Source organism: Macaca mulatta, chromosome 4 (genome assembly GCF_049350105.2).
Source record: "Macaca mulatta isolate MMU2019108-1 chromosome 4, T2T-MMU8v2.0, whole genome shotgun sequence".
In the NCBI taxonomy this organism is placed as follows: Eukaryota; Metazoa; Chordata; class Mammalia; order Primates; family Cercopithecidae; genus Macaca; species Macaca mulatta.
The window spans coordinates 74104469-74121762 of NC_133409.1; the positions used below are offsets into that span (position 1 = coordinate 74104469).

The window sequence follows — 17294 nt, forward strand, 5'->3', positions numbered from 1 at the left end:
CGAAGCTGATGTCCTAGTTGCCAGGCCAGGGTGTCTAGGACATGACGGGTTATCAGCTCAGAGCAGCACTTGGAACTCACAAGGGACCTGGGCTAAGGAGATATTAAACCTTAAATCTTAGATATTAGATATTACAACTGAGAACTGTAATCAACATGATATACAGATGACACTGAAGAATGTACAACTCAGTTCCTGATGATTATCATATGCCCAAAAGCTAAGTCACGACCACATGCACAGACGCAGAAACAATACTGGTCACTGTCTACGAAAGGGTCTTCATTCAACACGCTCATGGTGTTCAAGACCATTAGAGGACGAGATAGGGGAGAGGAAAAATGATGAGGAAGTTACTACGTAATCAGCCAAGACACAGCCATAACTTAAGACAACAGAAGGGCTAGTGAAAAAAAGGAAAAAAAGACCACAGGGAATAATCAATAAGACTTTAAAGAACAACATATAAGAAGGATTCAAAGTTCAAAGTGGGATGATCACGAGCAGACCTGGGTAGTTGGGAACAGGAAGCGTATGGCATCTTGCAGGCTATAGGCACCACAAGATGGAACACAGGAGGACAGGGGCTTGGGAGAGTCACTTCAGTGTTGGGTAAAACAACAGAGCAAGATGAGTGCCTCTGGATGCTTGGTTTCCCCACCCTCCAGGGTCTGCCTGCTCTTCAAGTACCTCCCCCAAGCTAATGACAGTCCACTTTAGGACATCGCAGGTCTCGAGGTTACAAGTTTCCCAGGTAAGAAGAATCCCAGGTAGAGGCAGCAAGTCACTGATGCCTATGATATGATAATTATGCATGTCATAGAAAAAGAAAATACTGACAAATGTGAATGTAGATCAAATTTCCCAGAATTGGTTTACTCTACCTGTGATCCACGTCCCAAAGCCAATTTAAGGAAAGAATTTCCACTGTAAAACCTTAAAGCTGACAGCATTCTAAGTATTTCAAACCAACTGGTTCAATAAAGATAACTACACAGTCAGTACCTATCCTAAAGTTTACAATTTGCGTTATTGTAACAATATTTATTTCTGCAGAAGTTCTGTCCTCACCCTTTTTTCTTCCTACAGATCTTTGTTTTTTTCTCCTTCTTCTTGAGATCATAAAAAAAGAACAGATTTTAAGCAGTCACACAGTGTTTCCTCTCAGAGCAGATGTGGTAGGAAGAATTGAGGCCAAGAGAGTGACAGGGAACGCAGATCACAATGAGAAATAAGACTAAGAAATGTGGTGAGGGGGATGAAGAGTTTTTTTACTGTGTAAATTATGTAAATGGACATATGTATGTATGTAAATTATACCTATTAGTAATAACAACAAGATGAGTCAGTGTCTCTTGGTTCTAAGAGATTAAACAATTTCAGGGAGATGCACGTGTATCCTCAAGAAAGCCCAAAATGGAATAAGAATTGACAATTGTTGTATAAAGATTTTCTGTTATATTTAATCTGGAGTTCCCAGATGATCAGAGGAAAAAGACCTTCCTAAAACCAGGCCTTTTCTACAAGCCATGACCTTGGTGTCTGTGAAGCAGCAGCATCTGGAGGTGTCCTGTGTTTCTGTCCTGGGCTGTGCTCCCGCTTGGTTTGTGGATGTGGCAGGAGTTGCCTGAGGCAGCTTCGAGGCTGCCCAGCCCGGCCATGGGTGTGGCAGCACATTGGCAACTGCCAGGGTCTGGACCCTAGCGCTGCAGGTCCTGAGCAACTCCAGTCCCTCAGAGCGAAGCCAGGACCTCAGAGAGGCTTGCAATCTAAACAAACTCAGACGGTACTTGGTAAAGCTATTAATATTATTAAAAGACTGAGAAATAAAACATGCATACAAATATAGTAATTCATAACAAACCATAATTGTCAAACGGACTAGACATCACACTGAAGATGCTTGGTCAGTACATTCGTATATTCATAGCTGATACTGTTAATTTCCTAAGGCTGGGCCAGGAGAAAAACATTATTTTAGGATTAGGTCAAATCACTTTAAATCTGTGGGGCTGGAACAGGTAACTATTTTATCTTACTCTGAACTGTCATTATTTTCAAGGTTGAATGGAAAGCAAACAAGAAAAAACATTTGTATTAGTCAGGGTTCTCTAGAGGGACGGAACTAATGGAATTACATATAAAGAAGACTTTATTAACTCACTCGATCACAAGGTCCCACAATAGGCCATCTGTAGGCTGAGAAGCAAGGAGAACCAGTCCGAGTTCCAAAACTGAAGAACTTGGAGTCCGATGTTTGAGGGCAGGAAGCGTCCAGCACAGGAGAAAGATGTGGGCTGGGGGACTAAGCCAGACTCTCTTTTCACATTCTTCTGCCCACTTATATTCTAGCTGAACCGGCAGCTGATTAGATGGTGCCCACCCAGACGGAAGGTGGGTCTGCCTTCCCCAGCCCACTGACTCAAATGTGGATCTCCTTTGGCAGCATCCTCACAGACACACCTAAGATCAATACTTTGTATCCTTCAATCCAATCAAGTTGACACTCCGTATTAACCATCACAACGTTGTTTTTAAAATTCAGAACCCCAATTTCTCATTAGAATTAAGTGGACAGCATTTGAAACACACAAGGATGGGGCTCCATCCCAGAAAAATAAAAGCCACTGGGTTGAGCCTGAGCCTCCTGGGGCTTTTCCAAAGCCCTTGTGTGGGCAGAAGTGAGAATCACAGGTTTGGGGAACAATCCCAGTTGCTTGGGAAAGTATCACACAGTCAACTCAAATCCTGGAGGCCAGAAGTGCAGCTAGAGCCCTGTGATACCCCCAAAGCCAGCCTGAGTCCCTGCTGGGTACAGCTCACCAGGGAGGATGAAAAGCCAGACACAAACTTCCCCAGTCTCGCTCACAGTTAAGAATGACCAAATGAGACTGTTCTGGAAACTGAGACATTGAAGCAAAGTCTGGGGTGGGGGTAGGAGACGGGAAGAGAACTCTAGAATACTTTGCTGCCTTTTTTTTCTTTTCTTTTCTTTTTTTTTTTGAGATAGAGTCTCACTCTGTTGTCCAGGCTGGAGCGCAGTGGCGTGATCTTGGCTCACTGCAACCTCCACCTCCTCCCGAGTAGCCGGGACTACAGGCGGGTGGCACTACGCCCGGCCAATTTTTGTATTTTTAGTAGAGATGGGGTTCACCATGTTGGCCAGGCTGGTCTCAAACTTCTGGCCTCAAGTGATCCACCTGCCTTGGCCTCCCAGTGTTGGGATTATGAGCGTGAGCCACCACGCCTGGCCGTAGAATACGGTGCTTCTTGATAAAAGGGTCAGCTGAGGCAGCCATCTCATAGCTGTTGAAGTAAAAATAAAATATAGAGACAAATCTCCAAATTCAGTGTTTTATTTGGGAAGCAAGAATTGTAATTCAGGGCCTACACACAGACCAGGTGGTCTTTGGAGTGTCCAAAGAACAAAGGGAAGGTTGGGAGTTATTAGAGAAATGTTATGTGTTGTTTTGAAAGAAAGCTTATTGGCACTAGAGAAGCTTTTGGGTGTGGGCAAGCTCTGATTGGTGAGTGATGACAGCAGGTAAAACCAGTCTTAGAGTCACAGTAGGTAGTCCCAGCAGCTACGGTAAAACTGCTCTTGGTGTTACAGCAGGCTGTTTCAGCAGCTAGGCTTATAGAAAGTGTAAATTTTGGAGCAGGTTCTATGGTGCTATGTGCCCTGAGTGCTTTTTTCTCCTGGCCCCTTGACTCTGATTTAGTTGGGTAAGACAAGAATGACCTAATTTGTATCATCAACTTTCACACAGTCAAGAAAAGTTCAGTTTGAAGGAACAAAAAAACGGAATGAGCTGGAATCCTTAAGAAGAGTTTTAAACTGCAGAACTAACCTTGAACAGTATTGACTTCCAAACAATGAGTCCTTATAGTTTAGTCTACTGTTAGATTTTTCTGTAATTTGTCCACTGAAACCAATACAAGCCTAAAGCCCCTTCTATAAATTTGTTTTCAAAATGTAGACAGGAAATTTTGGGTTCTTTTTACAGACTGAAGATGTCCTTGACTACATTATATATATATTTAATTATATTTGCAGAATTTATGAACACCCTTTATCTTGAATTCATTTCCTATGCAATCTCTCTGCTCATCTAGTTAGTTCTATTTAATCGCTTCCATTACCACAGCCTCCCAGAGTCCGTCCGTCTCCAATTTTGATCTCTTTAAATCCTCCACACCATAGCCAAGTGCTCTGTAAACCACAAATTCCACCACGAAAAAACACTGATGGTTCCCACTGCCTCTACTGGTGGCCTTCAAACTCTTTCTTGAAGAAAATGTCAGCCACCAAAGTGTTTCCCCTCAACCACGATCCCCAGGTCTTCGATTAGGGTAAAGGTCTCTCTCACAAGCCTGTTACTGGGATCCAGTGATGAAACGATGGAGTGCAATGCTTTATAAACTGTTAAGCTCTACAGGAAGGTGTGGTATTGTTATTTCCAAAATACTCAGTTAAATTACTGACTCTTTCAGAAAGACAATAAAAGCCTGCCTGAACATCCAGATTAACATCACTGAGCAATACCACACACTAAGAGAAGCTAAAGTAATTTCTGCTTAAAGATAAATGAAAACATTCTAAAGAAGAAAGATGGACTGCAATCACTCAACCCACAGCGGACTCTGCAGGAACTGAGATGTAAACGCTGATATGTAAAGCTACAGAGATTTCTGGGTTAATTTGTTTCCATAGCTTATAAACTACCATAGAGAGGTAGGACTTGCAAATACATTCTTTTCTAATTAGAGGTGGGGCAGTGCTATGTAGTATGTCAAGGTTTCAAAAATCGCTGTATTGGGCCTCAACCCCATTCCTGCAATTTACTCATTTTACAGCCTTAGTCAAAAGTTACTTCTCTGCAGCTTAGTTTTCTTTTCCTTTTTTTTTTTTTTTTTTTGAGACAGAGTCTTGCTCTGTCGCCCAGGTTGGAATGCTATAACATGACTTGGCTCACTGCAACTTCCATCTGCTGGGTTCAAGCGATTCTCTTGCTTCGGCCTCCTGAATAGCTGGGGCTACTGGCGTGTGCCACCATGCCTGGCTAATTTTTGTATTTTTAGTAGAGACAAGGTTTCACCATGTTGGCCAGGCTGTTCTTGAATTCCTGACCTCAGGTGATCCGCCTGCCTCAGCCTCCCAAAGTGTTGGGATTACAGGCATGAGCCACTGCGCCTGGCCAGTTTTCTTATCTATAAAATTCCTCTTATCTCATAGGTTTGTTTTGAGAATTAAGTATTATAGCACATTAAGCAGTACCTGGCATATGGAAAGCAGGTTATAAATGGTAGATATTATTATTAGCAAGATGACAAACTAGACTTCCAAAATTACTTAAAATTCTAGTCTTGTTTAGAAATAAAATATTTTTAAACATTCAAGTACAATTTATAGTTTAACATTATATACTTAAAGTCAGTTTCTGAATTCATTCATTGAGCAAATATTTACTGTATCCCTACTATGTACCAGGCACTGCTCCTGGTGCAGGGGAATCAGCGATGAACAAAACAGAGAGAGGTCCTTGCCCTGTAGGGCTGACCTTCTACCTCAGAGGTCTTGTGCTACAGTGGAAGCAGAAGAGGGGCTAGGAGGTGGAAGGTTCTTGTTCTAGTCTGAAGTCAGAAACAAAACAACTTGTTGACTGAAGGGATGTTGGGTATGGAATCGGGGATGACTTTTAAGATCTCCGGCTGGCCAAATGGAAAGAAGGATTTGCCACTAATGAACACGGGAAAACCATGGGGAGAACAGTTTGGGGATGGTCAGGAGTTCAGTTTTGTGCCACGACAGGTCGGAGCTATCCATCAGTGACGCCAAGTCAGCAGACAGAAACACAACTTGGGAGTTCAGGGGAGAGGGCCGGGCAAGAGATTTAAGCTGAGGGGTCATAAGACTCATCTAGGAGAGTCTCTGGACTTAAAAGATTAATATTCTTTTAATGTCCACATCAGAAGTAGATAGGAATGTTGATAAAGACTACATTTCTATTTACACTTCTACTTTCCTAGCTCCTTTTTTATATAAGAAATTCTGCCTTCATTAAAGGTCTATAGCTAATGAAAGTTGCTTCCATTTCAGTTTTTCCTTCTAAAGCAGGCAATTAATATTTTATAGGATTATTGTTTGCATCAAGGCAAAAAAATAATCAAAATGTTTTGAGAATAGAAATGTACATTAAAGCATGCTGAACCCATTTATCCTTCAGCGAGCTTCCTTATGCTAGAGGTTGGAGTGGGGAGCAGCTGGATCCCTCCAGCTGCCGTCAGTCAGCCTCACAAAGCTTATGTCTGCACTAACAACCATGGTGACTAGCAAAACAAGCCAGGATGCTGGAGGGCCTTGGTGAGGTTTCTTCTGATGCAGTACTAATGACACTGCTGTGACTAGTGTCTGCAATTCAACTCAACTTCTTCCAGTATTTATTTATGCACTGAATTGTTTGTATTTCCCATGAAATAAAATAAAAGAACAAAGCCACTACACATAAAGCTTATAACGACTTAGAGAGGTAAGACTTAACATGTAAGCAACACTATGGCTAAAAAGCAAACCCACAGATGTTAGATTTAGAAAAGAGGAAAACAGTATCTTGCTAAATGTCAAACTTAGGATTAAAACAAACAAAAACAAAAAATCCAGATAACTGAAACACGTGTTTGTTTATTTACTGCTTTTAAACAAATGATTAAAGTCTAACATGGTGATTAACAGTTGTTAAATTTAAAAATCCAATAATCAAATTATCTTCTTTCTGTATAATGGCTATGAATTTATAGTTTGTAGAATAAGACTTATGAGGAAGAAAAAAATGAGAACCCAAAAGGATGGCAGTGAAATCCATCTGTACCATTATTCATGGGCTACAACCTCAGTATCTGATCACCGTCTTATCTGCTGTATCTCATTACATCACTTTGGGTAATTTATTCATAACATTTCCTGAATCTCTATAGTTATACTCCACAGATCTTTCTAAGTGGAAGGAATAACAAGAAAACTCAGGGCACCACACACACACAAATACCTGTAGGGTCAGTGATCAGATTCTAGTCAAAAGTTGTTGCTGGGTTTTCTTTTTTCTTTTATTGAAAACAAATACATATTTTAAAAAACTTTCTTCTGAATGATTTTTGAAAGTTAACAATTTTGTGAATTCAGGTTCCAGACAAGTCAAGAATACCAGGGAAAAAAGGGAATCTCAACTCTCATTTGTAAAGCATGACATAGTTAAAAATATTTCAGACCACATTCTTGAACGGAGGACATAAAATAATACATTATATCTTTCAACATAGAGAAAATTTCAAAAATAAATTATAACTATGTGACTAAAACATAGTATTAAAAGAAAAGAAGGCCTTTTTGTGAGTACCCAAATAATTCCTCCTCTGTACAGCGACACAAAAGCATTTTTAGCTTTCAGGTTTCAACAAATCCTGCTGTAACAACAACTTCCTCCCTTCCCCGCCTCTCCTTTCTTAATTCTCCCACATCTCAAAAAATGAGATGGAGAACCTGGTATTTATCTTCTAACACCATCAGCAGTTTTTACTTCTCAGATTTCTACGTTGTCCTTTATTTGCTTTTTTCAAGTTAACTTATTGGAGCTTTATAAACATATCCAGAATTTCTGAAATAAGCCTCACGTATATGGTTTTTCTTCACCATAACTAACGGAGGTTAATTTGAAGACAACTGACCGAAGGAGTTAAGACAGTGAAAGCTACTGACGAAAGGTATGGTAAATAAAACATGTCTTAAGGCTTAGAGATCTAAGACTAGGTATTTCAGTATTATTTAGTTTGAATTATAAGTTGTAAATCTGCTTTTAAATATTATTTTTGATATAAATAAATCTTGTCTGGAAAGCTGACTACATTTTAGTGAAATCTACAACAGACTTTCTATTGGCAAATAGTTCAAAAACTGAACGTGCTTGGTTCTGTTCTGTGTGCACTGTGTTTTGGGACCATGAGAGAGTTTTCACTGTAGATCATGTAAGTTTTTACACGTGACCCCTCCCCTCTGCTTCTGCTTGCCTTCACAGTATTTCTCTACCACTACCACAGCCGCTGGAACAAAGTGTGTCTTTATTCTCTATGAGATAGAAATTTTGAGAGAACAGGCCGCAAATGGTATTATGCTTGTGGCTGGAGGGTAAATTGCAGCATAGCCAAAATGCCAGTATATTTGTATGAGCAGAAAGTGACCTTCATTTGGAGAACAAATTCTTTCTACCTAAGTTCTCTATGAAGAAAAAAAGCATTTGAATCTAATATTCAACAGTAAGTAAGCACTATGCTAATTAAATGCAATGTCATATTGTTTACACTGATTTTGGCTGTCTGTAATTGATCACTGCCAGTACTTGTTAATTATGATGAACAAACTGTCTTCACATCTGAAATATACTGAAAGTTATAAAATGTACTGGTTAATGGGAAGAAAAGGATTATAATTGGTAAGCTGAACATAGATTGACAACATACAAAGGTTATTCATTCAAAGTAGAAAGAAAGAGAGAGGGAGAGAGAACAGTGAGCAAGCAGATGCTGTTAGAAAATGTTACAGCAACCCCACACTTGAAGAATCCCTAAGGTGAAAATGGTCCGGAGGCAGTAATTTAGCAAGCTGGCTAGAGTCCGAAATGCTAAAACCTAAACTTGAAAACAGCTATTATAAAACTGTAAACATGTGCTTCATTTTTTTCTAGAAACTTTAACTTTGTTCTATTTTGGTCTAAGTTTGGAAAACAGAAAAGAAACTAACTGAATGATACCAGGCGAATCCTAAGCACACTGATGTTTACAGATAAGTCTGACTCTTAAGAACTTAAAATCCCAGGGAAATTCTTTTCTAAAATGGTAAGATTTACATTTTCAGATTATGAACAAAAACAGAACAGCACAATCCAGATAGTCTAGGATCTAACGTCTTAGAGAATCAATGTTTGTAGCTATGCAAAGTTTGTACTTTAAATTTAAATAGGCAATGGATTAGTACTATTTCAAATATTTAACCAAAGCCAGGCATCAATCTCCTTGCTGAGTCATCTGAAGCTGAGCCATTTGCCCTATTAACTTCCTCTACAGTCCTTTTTTTCCCTGGTGGGGAGGGGATTGGGTGAAATAGACAGTTAACGGTGCTTTTTGCCTCCAGATGTAGTGTTTTCCCTGGTTCCCACAGGAAACACATGGGGGGGGGAGATTTTAGCAGGAAGTGTTGCGGTAAATGGGGGAAACGATGCGGGATGATCCCGTGAGTAGGAGGGGTGGAGAGAGATCTGAACACTGCAGGTTGGCTGCTGAAGACTGTACAGCATGGGGTGATATCCTAGCTGAACATCCTGATCTGAAAAACGAGGATGCTTGAGATTGTCTGTCTGAGGTTTCTTTCAGCTCTAAGATTCTATGAAAATAAATCAGCCCAAGGAAGGATGAGAAAAAGGGAAAAGATCCAAATAATTTTAAACATCAAATGTCACAATACACAAGAAATACAAATACTAATAATGATGTCAATTTTAAACTACTGAGAACTTTCTGTGGCTTAAATATTGTTCAAAGCCCTTAAAATGTATTAACTTATTTAACCCTATGAAAGAAGTATTCCAATCCTTCCCATTTTCCAGAAGAGAATACTGAGGCACAGAGAGGTATAAAGCTAAGAACTGGCCCAGGTGTTTTTGACTCAAGAGCCTGTATTGCCTTTTGTGAAATACCTATGAATCACGATACAGCCACTTCATCATATCATTCAAAATTAATTCAGAACAACAACAAAAGTCAGTACTGCAGTATTTCAGAAACCATTACATTTTTCTCAAAGAAGGCAGTAAGCAGTGCCAAATGGGCTAGATGGGGGAACAGGAATAGAAAGATGGAATCGGAAGTCTTTGTTTCTTAAAACACAGCCAAGCCACAAAGTAGGTGTAGTTTTTTCCTTGCTCTTAAAAATAAACAAAGAAAATAAAGGGTTAAATTATTTTGGGTATCCTTTCACATACAACTAACGGTGTGGTTATTTCTGGTATGTATTTTTGAGATCTGCCATCACTACTTCTGAATTGTTTAGAATAGCCGGCTTCATTTTGGCCAGGAAATGATTCTAGTCCCAGTTAGAAAGGACCTCACGTTCTTATATACAAAAAACAGTGGCTTAATTGTTTTGAGTACCAGGTTCCTGAAGTAAAACAAGTACTAACTTCAGTCAGGATTTTGCAAACAGTATTAGCTAGAACTTAGGGATAACCATGCCAGAGACTTAGACTTCTTTCTGCTGTTTTCCTTCCTCCTCAAATGGTTCACTTGGGCTATGTGCCTGGCTCTGTGGGTGTGTCATAAAGATCTGTTTATGAAAGCCATTTCTTAAATACTTTTCTAAAATGTATTTATAAACCATCTTTAAAAGGTGGCCTTAATTTATTTTCTTATTACCTACTATTTTCATTAAAAATAAAATCATTTGAAAAACCTATAATGCTATTAAAATTCTTTATCAGATCAAATGCCTAAATCTCCTAACAAGGTACATGTCCACTTTACAGTTTCAGCATATGTTGAGTTTTAAAAAGAATTAAGTGGGCAACTGCTTTCTTTATGCCCTGTATCAACACCACCCATGCATGTCACTCACACCAGTCTTCAAGGCCCAGTGGGAGCTTTTCTCCTCCGGCCTACAGCATCCTCATCTGCTTGGGGGCTGGAGAAGGGGGGTACTCAGGTGTGTTCTTGGCTCCTACTCTAAAGAGAAGCCTTTTGTTTACTTACACTTTCTTTCCCTCAATCCTGGTTTTGTCTTCTTTCCTTAGGCTTTGTTATTTGGTTCTCCACTGCACAGAAATAGATACGACAGCCAGCATCGTTAAGCATCAGGATTTTCTAAGAGGACAGACTAAACAGTAACATCATGGCCTCAGCAGGACTCCAGCTCCTTGCTTTCATCCTGGCCTTATCTGGGGTCTCTGGAGTGCTCACAGCCACCCTGCTGCCCAACTGGAAGGTGAATGTGGATGTGGGCTCCAACATCATAACAGCCATTGTGCAGCTGCACGGGCTCTGGATGGACTGTACGTGGTACAGCACCGGGATGTTCAGCTGTGCCCTGAAACGCTCCATTCTGTCCCTCCCCATCCACGTGCAGGCTGCGAGAGCCACCATGGTCCTGGCGTGTGTTCTGTCTGCTTTGGGGATCTGCACTTCCACAGTAGGAATGAAATGTACTCGCTTAGGAGGAGACAGAGAAACCAAAAGCCATGCTTCCTTTGCTGGAGGAGTCTGTTTCATGTCTGCAGGAATCTCTAGTTTAATCCCGACAGTGTGGTACACAAAGGAGATCATCGCAAACTTTCTGGATCTGACAGTTCCAGAAAGCAACAAACACGAACCTGGAGGAGCTATCTATATCGGATTCATTTCAGCAATGCTGTTGTTTATCTCTGGCATGATTTTCTGCACCTCTTGTATAAAACGGAATCCAGAAGCTTGGCTCGACCCACCCATGCAGCAGCCTATCTCTAACACACAGCTCGAGAACAATTCAACACACAATCTGAAGGATTATGTGTAAATAACTGAGTGATACATATGAAATGGGATTTTTGGGTGCCAAATGGGACTTTTAGATTTTAAAAAATCAGAATTATGCTTAACTTTCCCTACAAAGAAAGTAGAATGTAAAATACTTTAACAACTACAAGGTAGTTTAAAATGCCAATAAAACTATCATATACAATTATATCTGTCTGAAGAGTTCTTTATTTTTTCCATTATTGTTTCCATGTTTTACTTAAAGATTTGTAATTGAAAGAGGTTCTGATTACATTCATAAGGCAATTAATTGATAGCTCTTTTTCTTTTTTAAGATAATTTGCTGATACAGCTTTCGAATTGGATTTTATAAAAGAACTAAACTGCCAAGTATAAAAAGTACCTTGCCCTGGTGTGAACCAAGAGTATTCTCCACTTTGCTATCTGGTTGGCGACAACACAGCAACTTGCTTCTGTTTTAAAGCTACAGTGTGTGAAAGTACATTAGGAATACAAGAGCTGCCTATTCCATTCAGATGCTGCCAAAACCATCCATCCCAAGCCTCCACCTCCTGTGACCAGCCCGTTTTTCATTTTGGAAAACCATCTACATATATTTATAAGAGCTGACAATATTACATGCAAACCAAGATTAGGCAGAACTGAAGAAATTGGTAAATGCTACCACAGTAAAGCAAAGCCAAACCAAACTAAAATCTCTAGGACTCTTAAAGCATTAAGTACAAGCTAAGTGATAACAACAAAAGTTTGTTTCAAAATGTTCAAGAACTCCCTTCTTCTGCTTCTAGCAAGAGTACTCTCCACAGATTAAGTTCATTTATCCTATAACATTCTGGATTTACTATCATCCCACTTCCCCCCTCATTTATTAGTATTTGGATTATAAAAGTTACTTTTAAGTTGTCATCACTTTTTCTCTCAAATTTCATTCATGCTAACAAAAATGTTTTCTTATAAATGAGCTGTTTCAATTAATGAATGTCAAGATATATTTTAAATAAAGAATGCTTTTAAAATATAAATTATGATGTGTGATTCAAATATTTTAGCAAGAAAATAAAAACTGAGTTTTCAGTAGGTGCGAAGGAAACATTGCACACCACTGTTACTAACAATTTATTTGTTAATTGAAGCTTAGTCATTGTCAATGATTCAATGGTAAAGGGGAAAAAAGACTATTTCTTTGTACATGAATAACTCAGGAAGTGGGAAGAATATCTTTTATGCAAGTAAATAACTTTCATTTGTGCAAACAGAAGTAGACTAACATATCTTATGCCTATTTTACTGGGTGGACATTCTCTTCTGCAACAATGTCAGTAGCTATTAATGAAATCGCTAAAACGAAAAAGTATTATCACATATGGGAATTAGGAAGGGAATCATTTTGCAGAAGGTTAAATGATTGTTTAAAGTATGTACTCCTTTTGAGTGGTCAAAATGTTATTTTATACACAAGTGTCATATTAAAAAGAATTCTGACACAAAGAAGGTTTTCATGTAAATTAATGTGATAGAACTGCTTTGACCCCATTAGTAGTTCTCTCACTTTGCTTAATGTGGTTGGGTTTATATAGTCTATGTAGCCTTTAGTCCTACAGTAAAAGTTCTCTTTGTATCTGCTGTATCATTCTATATATACTTCAAAAAATAATTTTTATTTAGCTCTGGGATATTTTCTTCCTAAGTAGAAACAGGAATGTTTCAAACTCTCAAAAAATCAGCCATTTTATATGAAATAATGGCCCAATGTATTGTTTGGAAGTGGCAATCATGCCATAAATGATGTGGAGTCTCTCCATTCCTACAGGAATTCCTATCCTGCTGCGTTCATTTCTCCACCTGCACTCCTCCCAGCCTCACTCTCTTGCTACCAAAGCTCCTGCTCACCCTTCAGGATTCACAGGGGACCTCTCCTGTAAACTCAATCCTGACAGCCTAGAAGTTCAAACCCACATCTGTGTTCTCAGAAAATGTTCTTTTAAACAAATTATGAATTTAATAAATGCTCTCATTTAATCCTCACAATAGCTCACATGAGCACACCAAGACTTAAGTAATGCGTACTGTGTAAAAACGCCTCTATTTAAGAAATTATGAAATTATGAGTTTACATGATTGCATCTCCAACTAGACTGGGAGGTGAGGTGTCCTTTTTACCTCTGCATTCTCAGTGACATGTCATGGCAAGTGCTTCCTAACACATGCCAGTCCTGGTCTAAATCCTTTGTCTACTGGTTTAAACCTAACGACTCTACCAGGCAGGAACTATTCTCATGATCTTACAGGACATTGAGGGAGACAGAGATGACGTAAGTTCCCTAACTTGCCCAAGGTCACATAATGAGCAAGTAGAGGGAGATGGCTCCAACCTGAGGGAACCAGATTCTGGAGTCAAACCACCTGGGTGCAAGCCCTGGTGTGGGTGCATGGTTACACAGTACGCATTACTTAACTAAGGTCTTGGTTTGCTCATGTGAAAATGATAATAAGAATGGCACCTATCCATAGAGTTCTTGTGGGGATTAAATGAGATGACACACAGAAAGCAGTTGGTGCACAGAAAGCATATGACTAGTGCTACTCGATCGTTCTTTGTCTAATCGAGCGGCTTCCTCTGGGGTGAGTTTAGCCTGCAGGGGACATTTGGCAATGCCAGGACACATTTTTGGTTGTCTCAATTGAGGTAGTGCTACTGGAATCTAGTAGGAAGAGGCCAGGGATGCTGTTAAGTATCTTAAAACGCACAGGACAAACTCTGGCAACAAAGAATTATCTGGCCCCAAGTGTCAACAGCTCTGAGTTTGAGAAATCATAGTCTAATTTACTGCATATACTTATTCATTTTTCTTTGATCAAAAGTTACCAAAACAAAACTCAGAAGACCAAAAATATCATACTTAATTTTTTTAACCTATGGAGCATGTGTATATCTGTATCTGTACGTATGACTGAAGAATTCATCTAGCAATTCTGACAAAAATGACAGACTTAAATTAAGTCGGAAGAATTGGGTATAAAATTGGGATGGGTTTGGGAGCAATTTAGGTAATGTCAGAAACTGGTTAACGACTGCCTAGTTGCGAGGGTCAGCAGTTGTAAAGGTCTGGGGAAGTGGTGCTTAAGATGACCTCCAAGGTTTAGGCTTGGATGACCTCGCTGGATGACGTCATTAGTCAGCATAGTGAATATGAGGCAGGGGGAGGGCAGGCCTAGGGTAGTTAGATAGAAGTTCAGTTTTAGACGTGGACAATGTTTTCTCATATGTCTTTCATCACTATATTGTCAGCTACATTACTTTAGCAAATACCAACTTGACGTTTGAGGATTTTTAGCCTAGCCTACAATTCTGCAGAACACTGTCACATCATTATCATTATCTCCAGTAGCTTTTGTATTAATTTCATTGCATTTTATACATACATAAATGTACGCAAAAGTATGCAAAAATGCAATTTCGCTTTCTCCTTCCTTGGATTTAGAATACTTACCGTTTACTTGATTCTTGAGCAGTTTATGAAAGCATGCCTAGTACTGAATTAAAATTTTAAGAGCAAATACTCTTATCTCTATTCAACACATATTTCACCTGATTTTTAAGGAGGATGACTCTGGTACTGCTCTAATTATAAAAATGGCTTTTGGTTTATATTTATTTTTATTTTGGACTCCAGGGCTTTAGAAAAGAATTTGAGGCAACTTATAATAAAATTGCAGTTATAATAAGTATTAAAACAACTGATAAAGATGAAAGACTAAAGTTACAAACAAAAAGAAGAGAAGAAAAATGCTACTCAATGTTCCTGGTTGAAGCATGCTAAAGCAATTAAACATGAAACATAGTTTAGAACTTCCAAGCAACCGAGGCAGAGAGGTGGCCACGTGAGTAATCTTACAGCTTTGTCTACTGGTAGGAAGCTGGACAGGATGCTGTGTCTTGGCCAAGCTCCTTCCACTGGGCCAGGGCAGCCATCCCCCAGCTGCTGGCACTGATGGGTGCTAATGGCTCCCAGAGATGGAGCTGCCTCTACTGGGAAGTGACTGCCCCACTGCTCCCTGCAAAGACTGGCTGGCACAGGTTCCAATAAGCTGGTCCCTTGCCTCAGGGGAACACAGACACGTGGGGCAATTTGTGCTACACAGTTCCTTCTCCCGCTGTGGTTCCAGGCTGAAGCTGGTCTCCAGGAGGAGCAATATTCTTTCTTAGCTCTTCCCCTGCTCTTTCCCGCTACCCTCATGCCCCTTCTCCTGAGGGCCCTTTTCAATACATCGCCTTTATGAAAATCCCATCTCAATCTGATTCTAGGAAGAGAATACAGACCAAAGATAGAAGAGTCTTAGTTAAGAAGGAAAATACTAGTGTTCTGATCTTATACCAAAACGATGATTCTTGAAAACAAGGTAAATATACAGCAGAAATAAGATCCTTGATATCAGATTTCAAAAAACACAAAAGCATGAAAAACAGTTGTCTCTTCTCTGGACCCATCCACCCACCAAACTCAAGACAATCTCCCACAGAGGTCAAGGCCTCAATAGCTGTGAATACGCAGGGTTGGAAGCCTTTAAATTGCTCTTCAAAGGTCAAGAGTGGATGCCTCAAGTTCCAATCTTTTCTTTATACATCATGGATATATCACTAATTCATCTATAATTTAATGGACACTATTTATGCTTTAAACTTGTACCATGTTTGAGGGTAACTTGTTCTATATACCATACTTCCAAATAGGTAAAATTAAATATAAATTCTGTGTATAGCTTAAAAATTATAATCCCTACTATTATATCAGAATACTACAACTTAGTCCATAAATATTTGTTTATATCATAACAATAACAACTACTTTGACTGGCAGCATTTACTGCGAGATACTCGTATCAGGCACTCTGCATTGATTATTTCTATTCCTCATGAATGTCCTTCAAGGGCAGTATTATTGGCCAGATCTGGATGTAGTAAACTCAGCCTATTAATCTGACCAAGTTCTCAAAACTAGCAGTACTGGAATTCCAGTAGGTCTAGCTTACTTGGAAGTCTACTGCCTCTATTAGTGTCAATAAAAAAGAACCTGTTACATAATATAACTAAATGATTTTTTCTACTAGGTCAGAGTAGAGAATAGTGTTGAGAACTGGCTGGGCATGGTGGCTCACGCCTATAATCCCAGCACTTTGGGAGGCTGAGGCGGGTGGATTACCTGAGGTCAGGAGTCTGAGACCAGCTTGGCCAACATGGTGAAACCTCGTCTCTACTAAAAATACAAAAATTAGCCGGGTGTGGTGGTGGGCGCCTGTAATCCCAGCTACTTGGAAGGCTGAGGCAGGAGAATCACTTGAACCCAGAAGGTGGAGGTTGCGGTGAGCCGAGATCATGCCACTGCACTCCAGCCTGCGCGACAGAGTGACTCCGTCTCAAAAAAAAAAAAAAAAAAAAAGAATAGTGTTGAGAACTAAAAAGCCTGTCCACTCCTTAGGAACTGTGTTAGATTATGAGGCCTATCACCATAATTCATAAAAAAAAAAAAAAAAAAAAGACAGAATTTTGAGGAGCTAGCGAATAGCTCAGTATTTCCCAAACTGGAGAAATGCGCAGACTAGCTGAAAAAAAAGATTAAGCATGGAACCCCAGAAATACGTGGATTCTCAGGGATCTACAGAGGCCAGTAGAGAAGCTAGCTTGAGAAACTTAACAGGTTGTATTCTCTCATGAAAACAATTTT

The 17294-nt window shown here is 39.5% G+C and overlaps 2 protein-coding genes across 2 annotated transcripts in view; one reads left to right on the forward strand and one right to left on the reverse strand.

The window, feature by feature from the left end:
• Nucleotides 1-17294, reverse strand: part of TFB1M (transcription factor B1, mitochondrial) — a 54410-nt gene that overhangs the window by 5906 nt on the left and 31210 nt on the right.
• Nucleotides 7623-12313, forward strand: CLDN20 (claudin 20). The gene is made up of 2 exons (XM_015137101.3): nucleotides 7623-7758; nucleotides 10833-12313. Exon 2 carries the CDS (start codon nucleotides 10931-10933, stop codon nucleotides 11588-11590), a length of 660 nt encoding a protein of 219 aa, XP_014992587.2. The 5' UTR covers nucleotides 7623-7758; nucleotides 10833-10930; the 3' UTR covers nucleotides 11591-12313.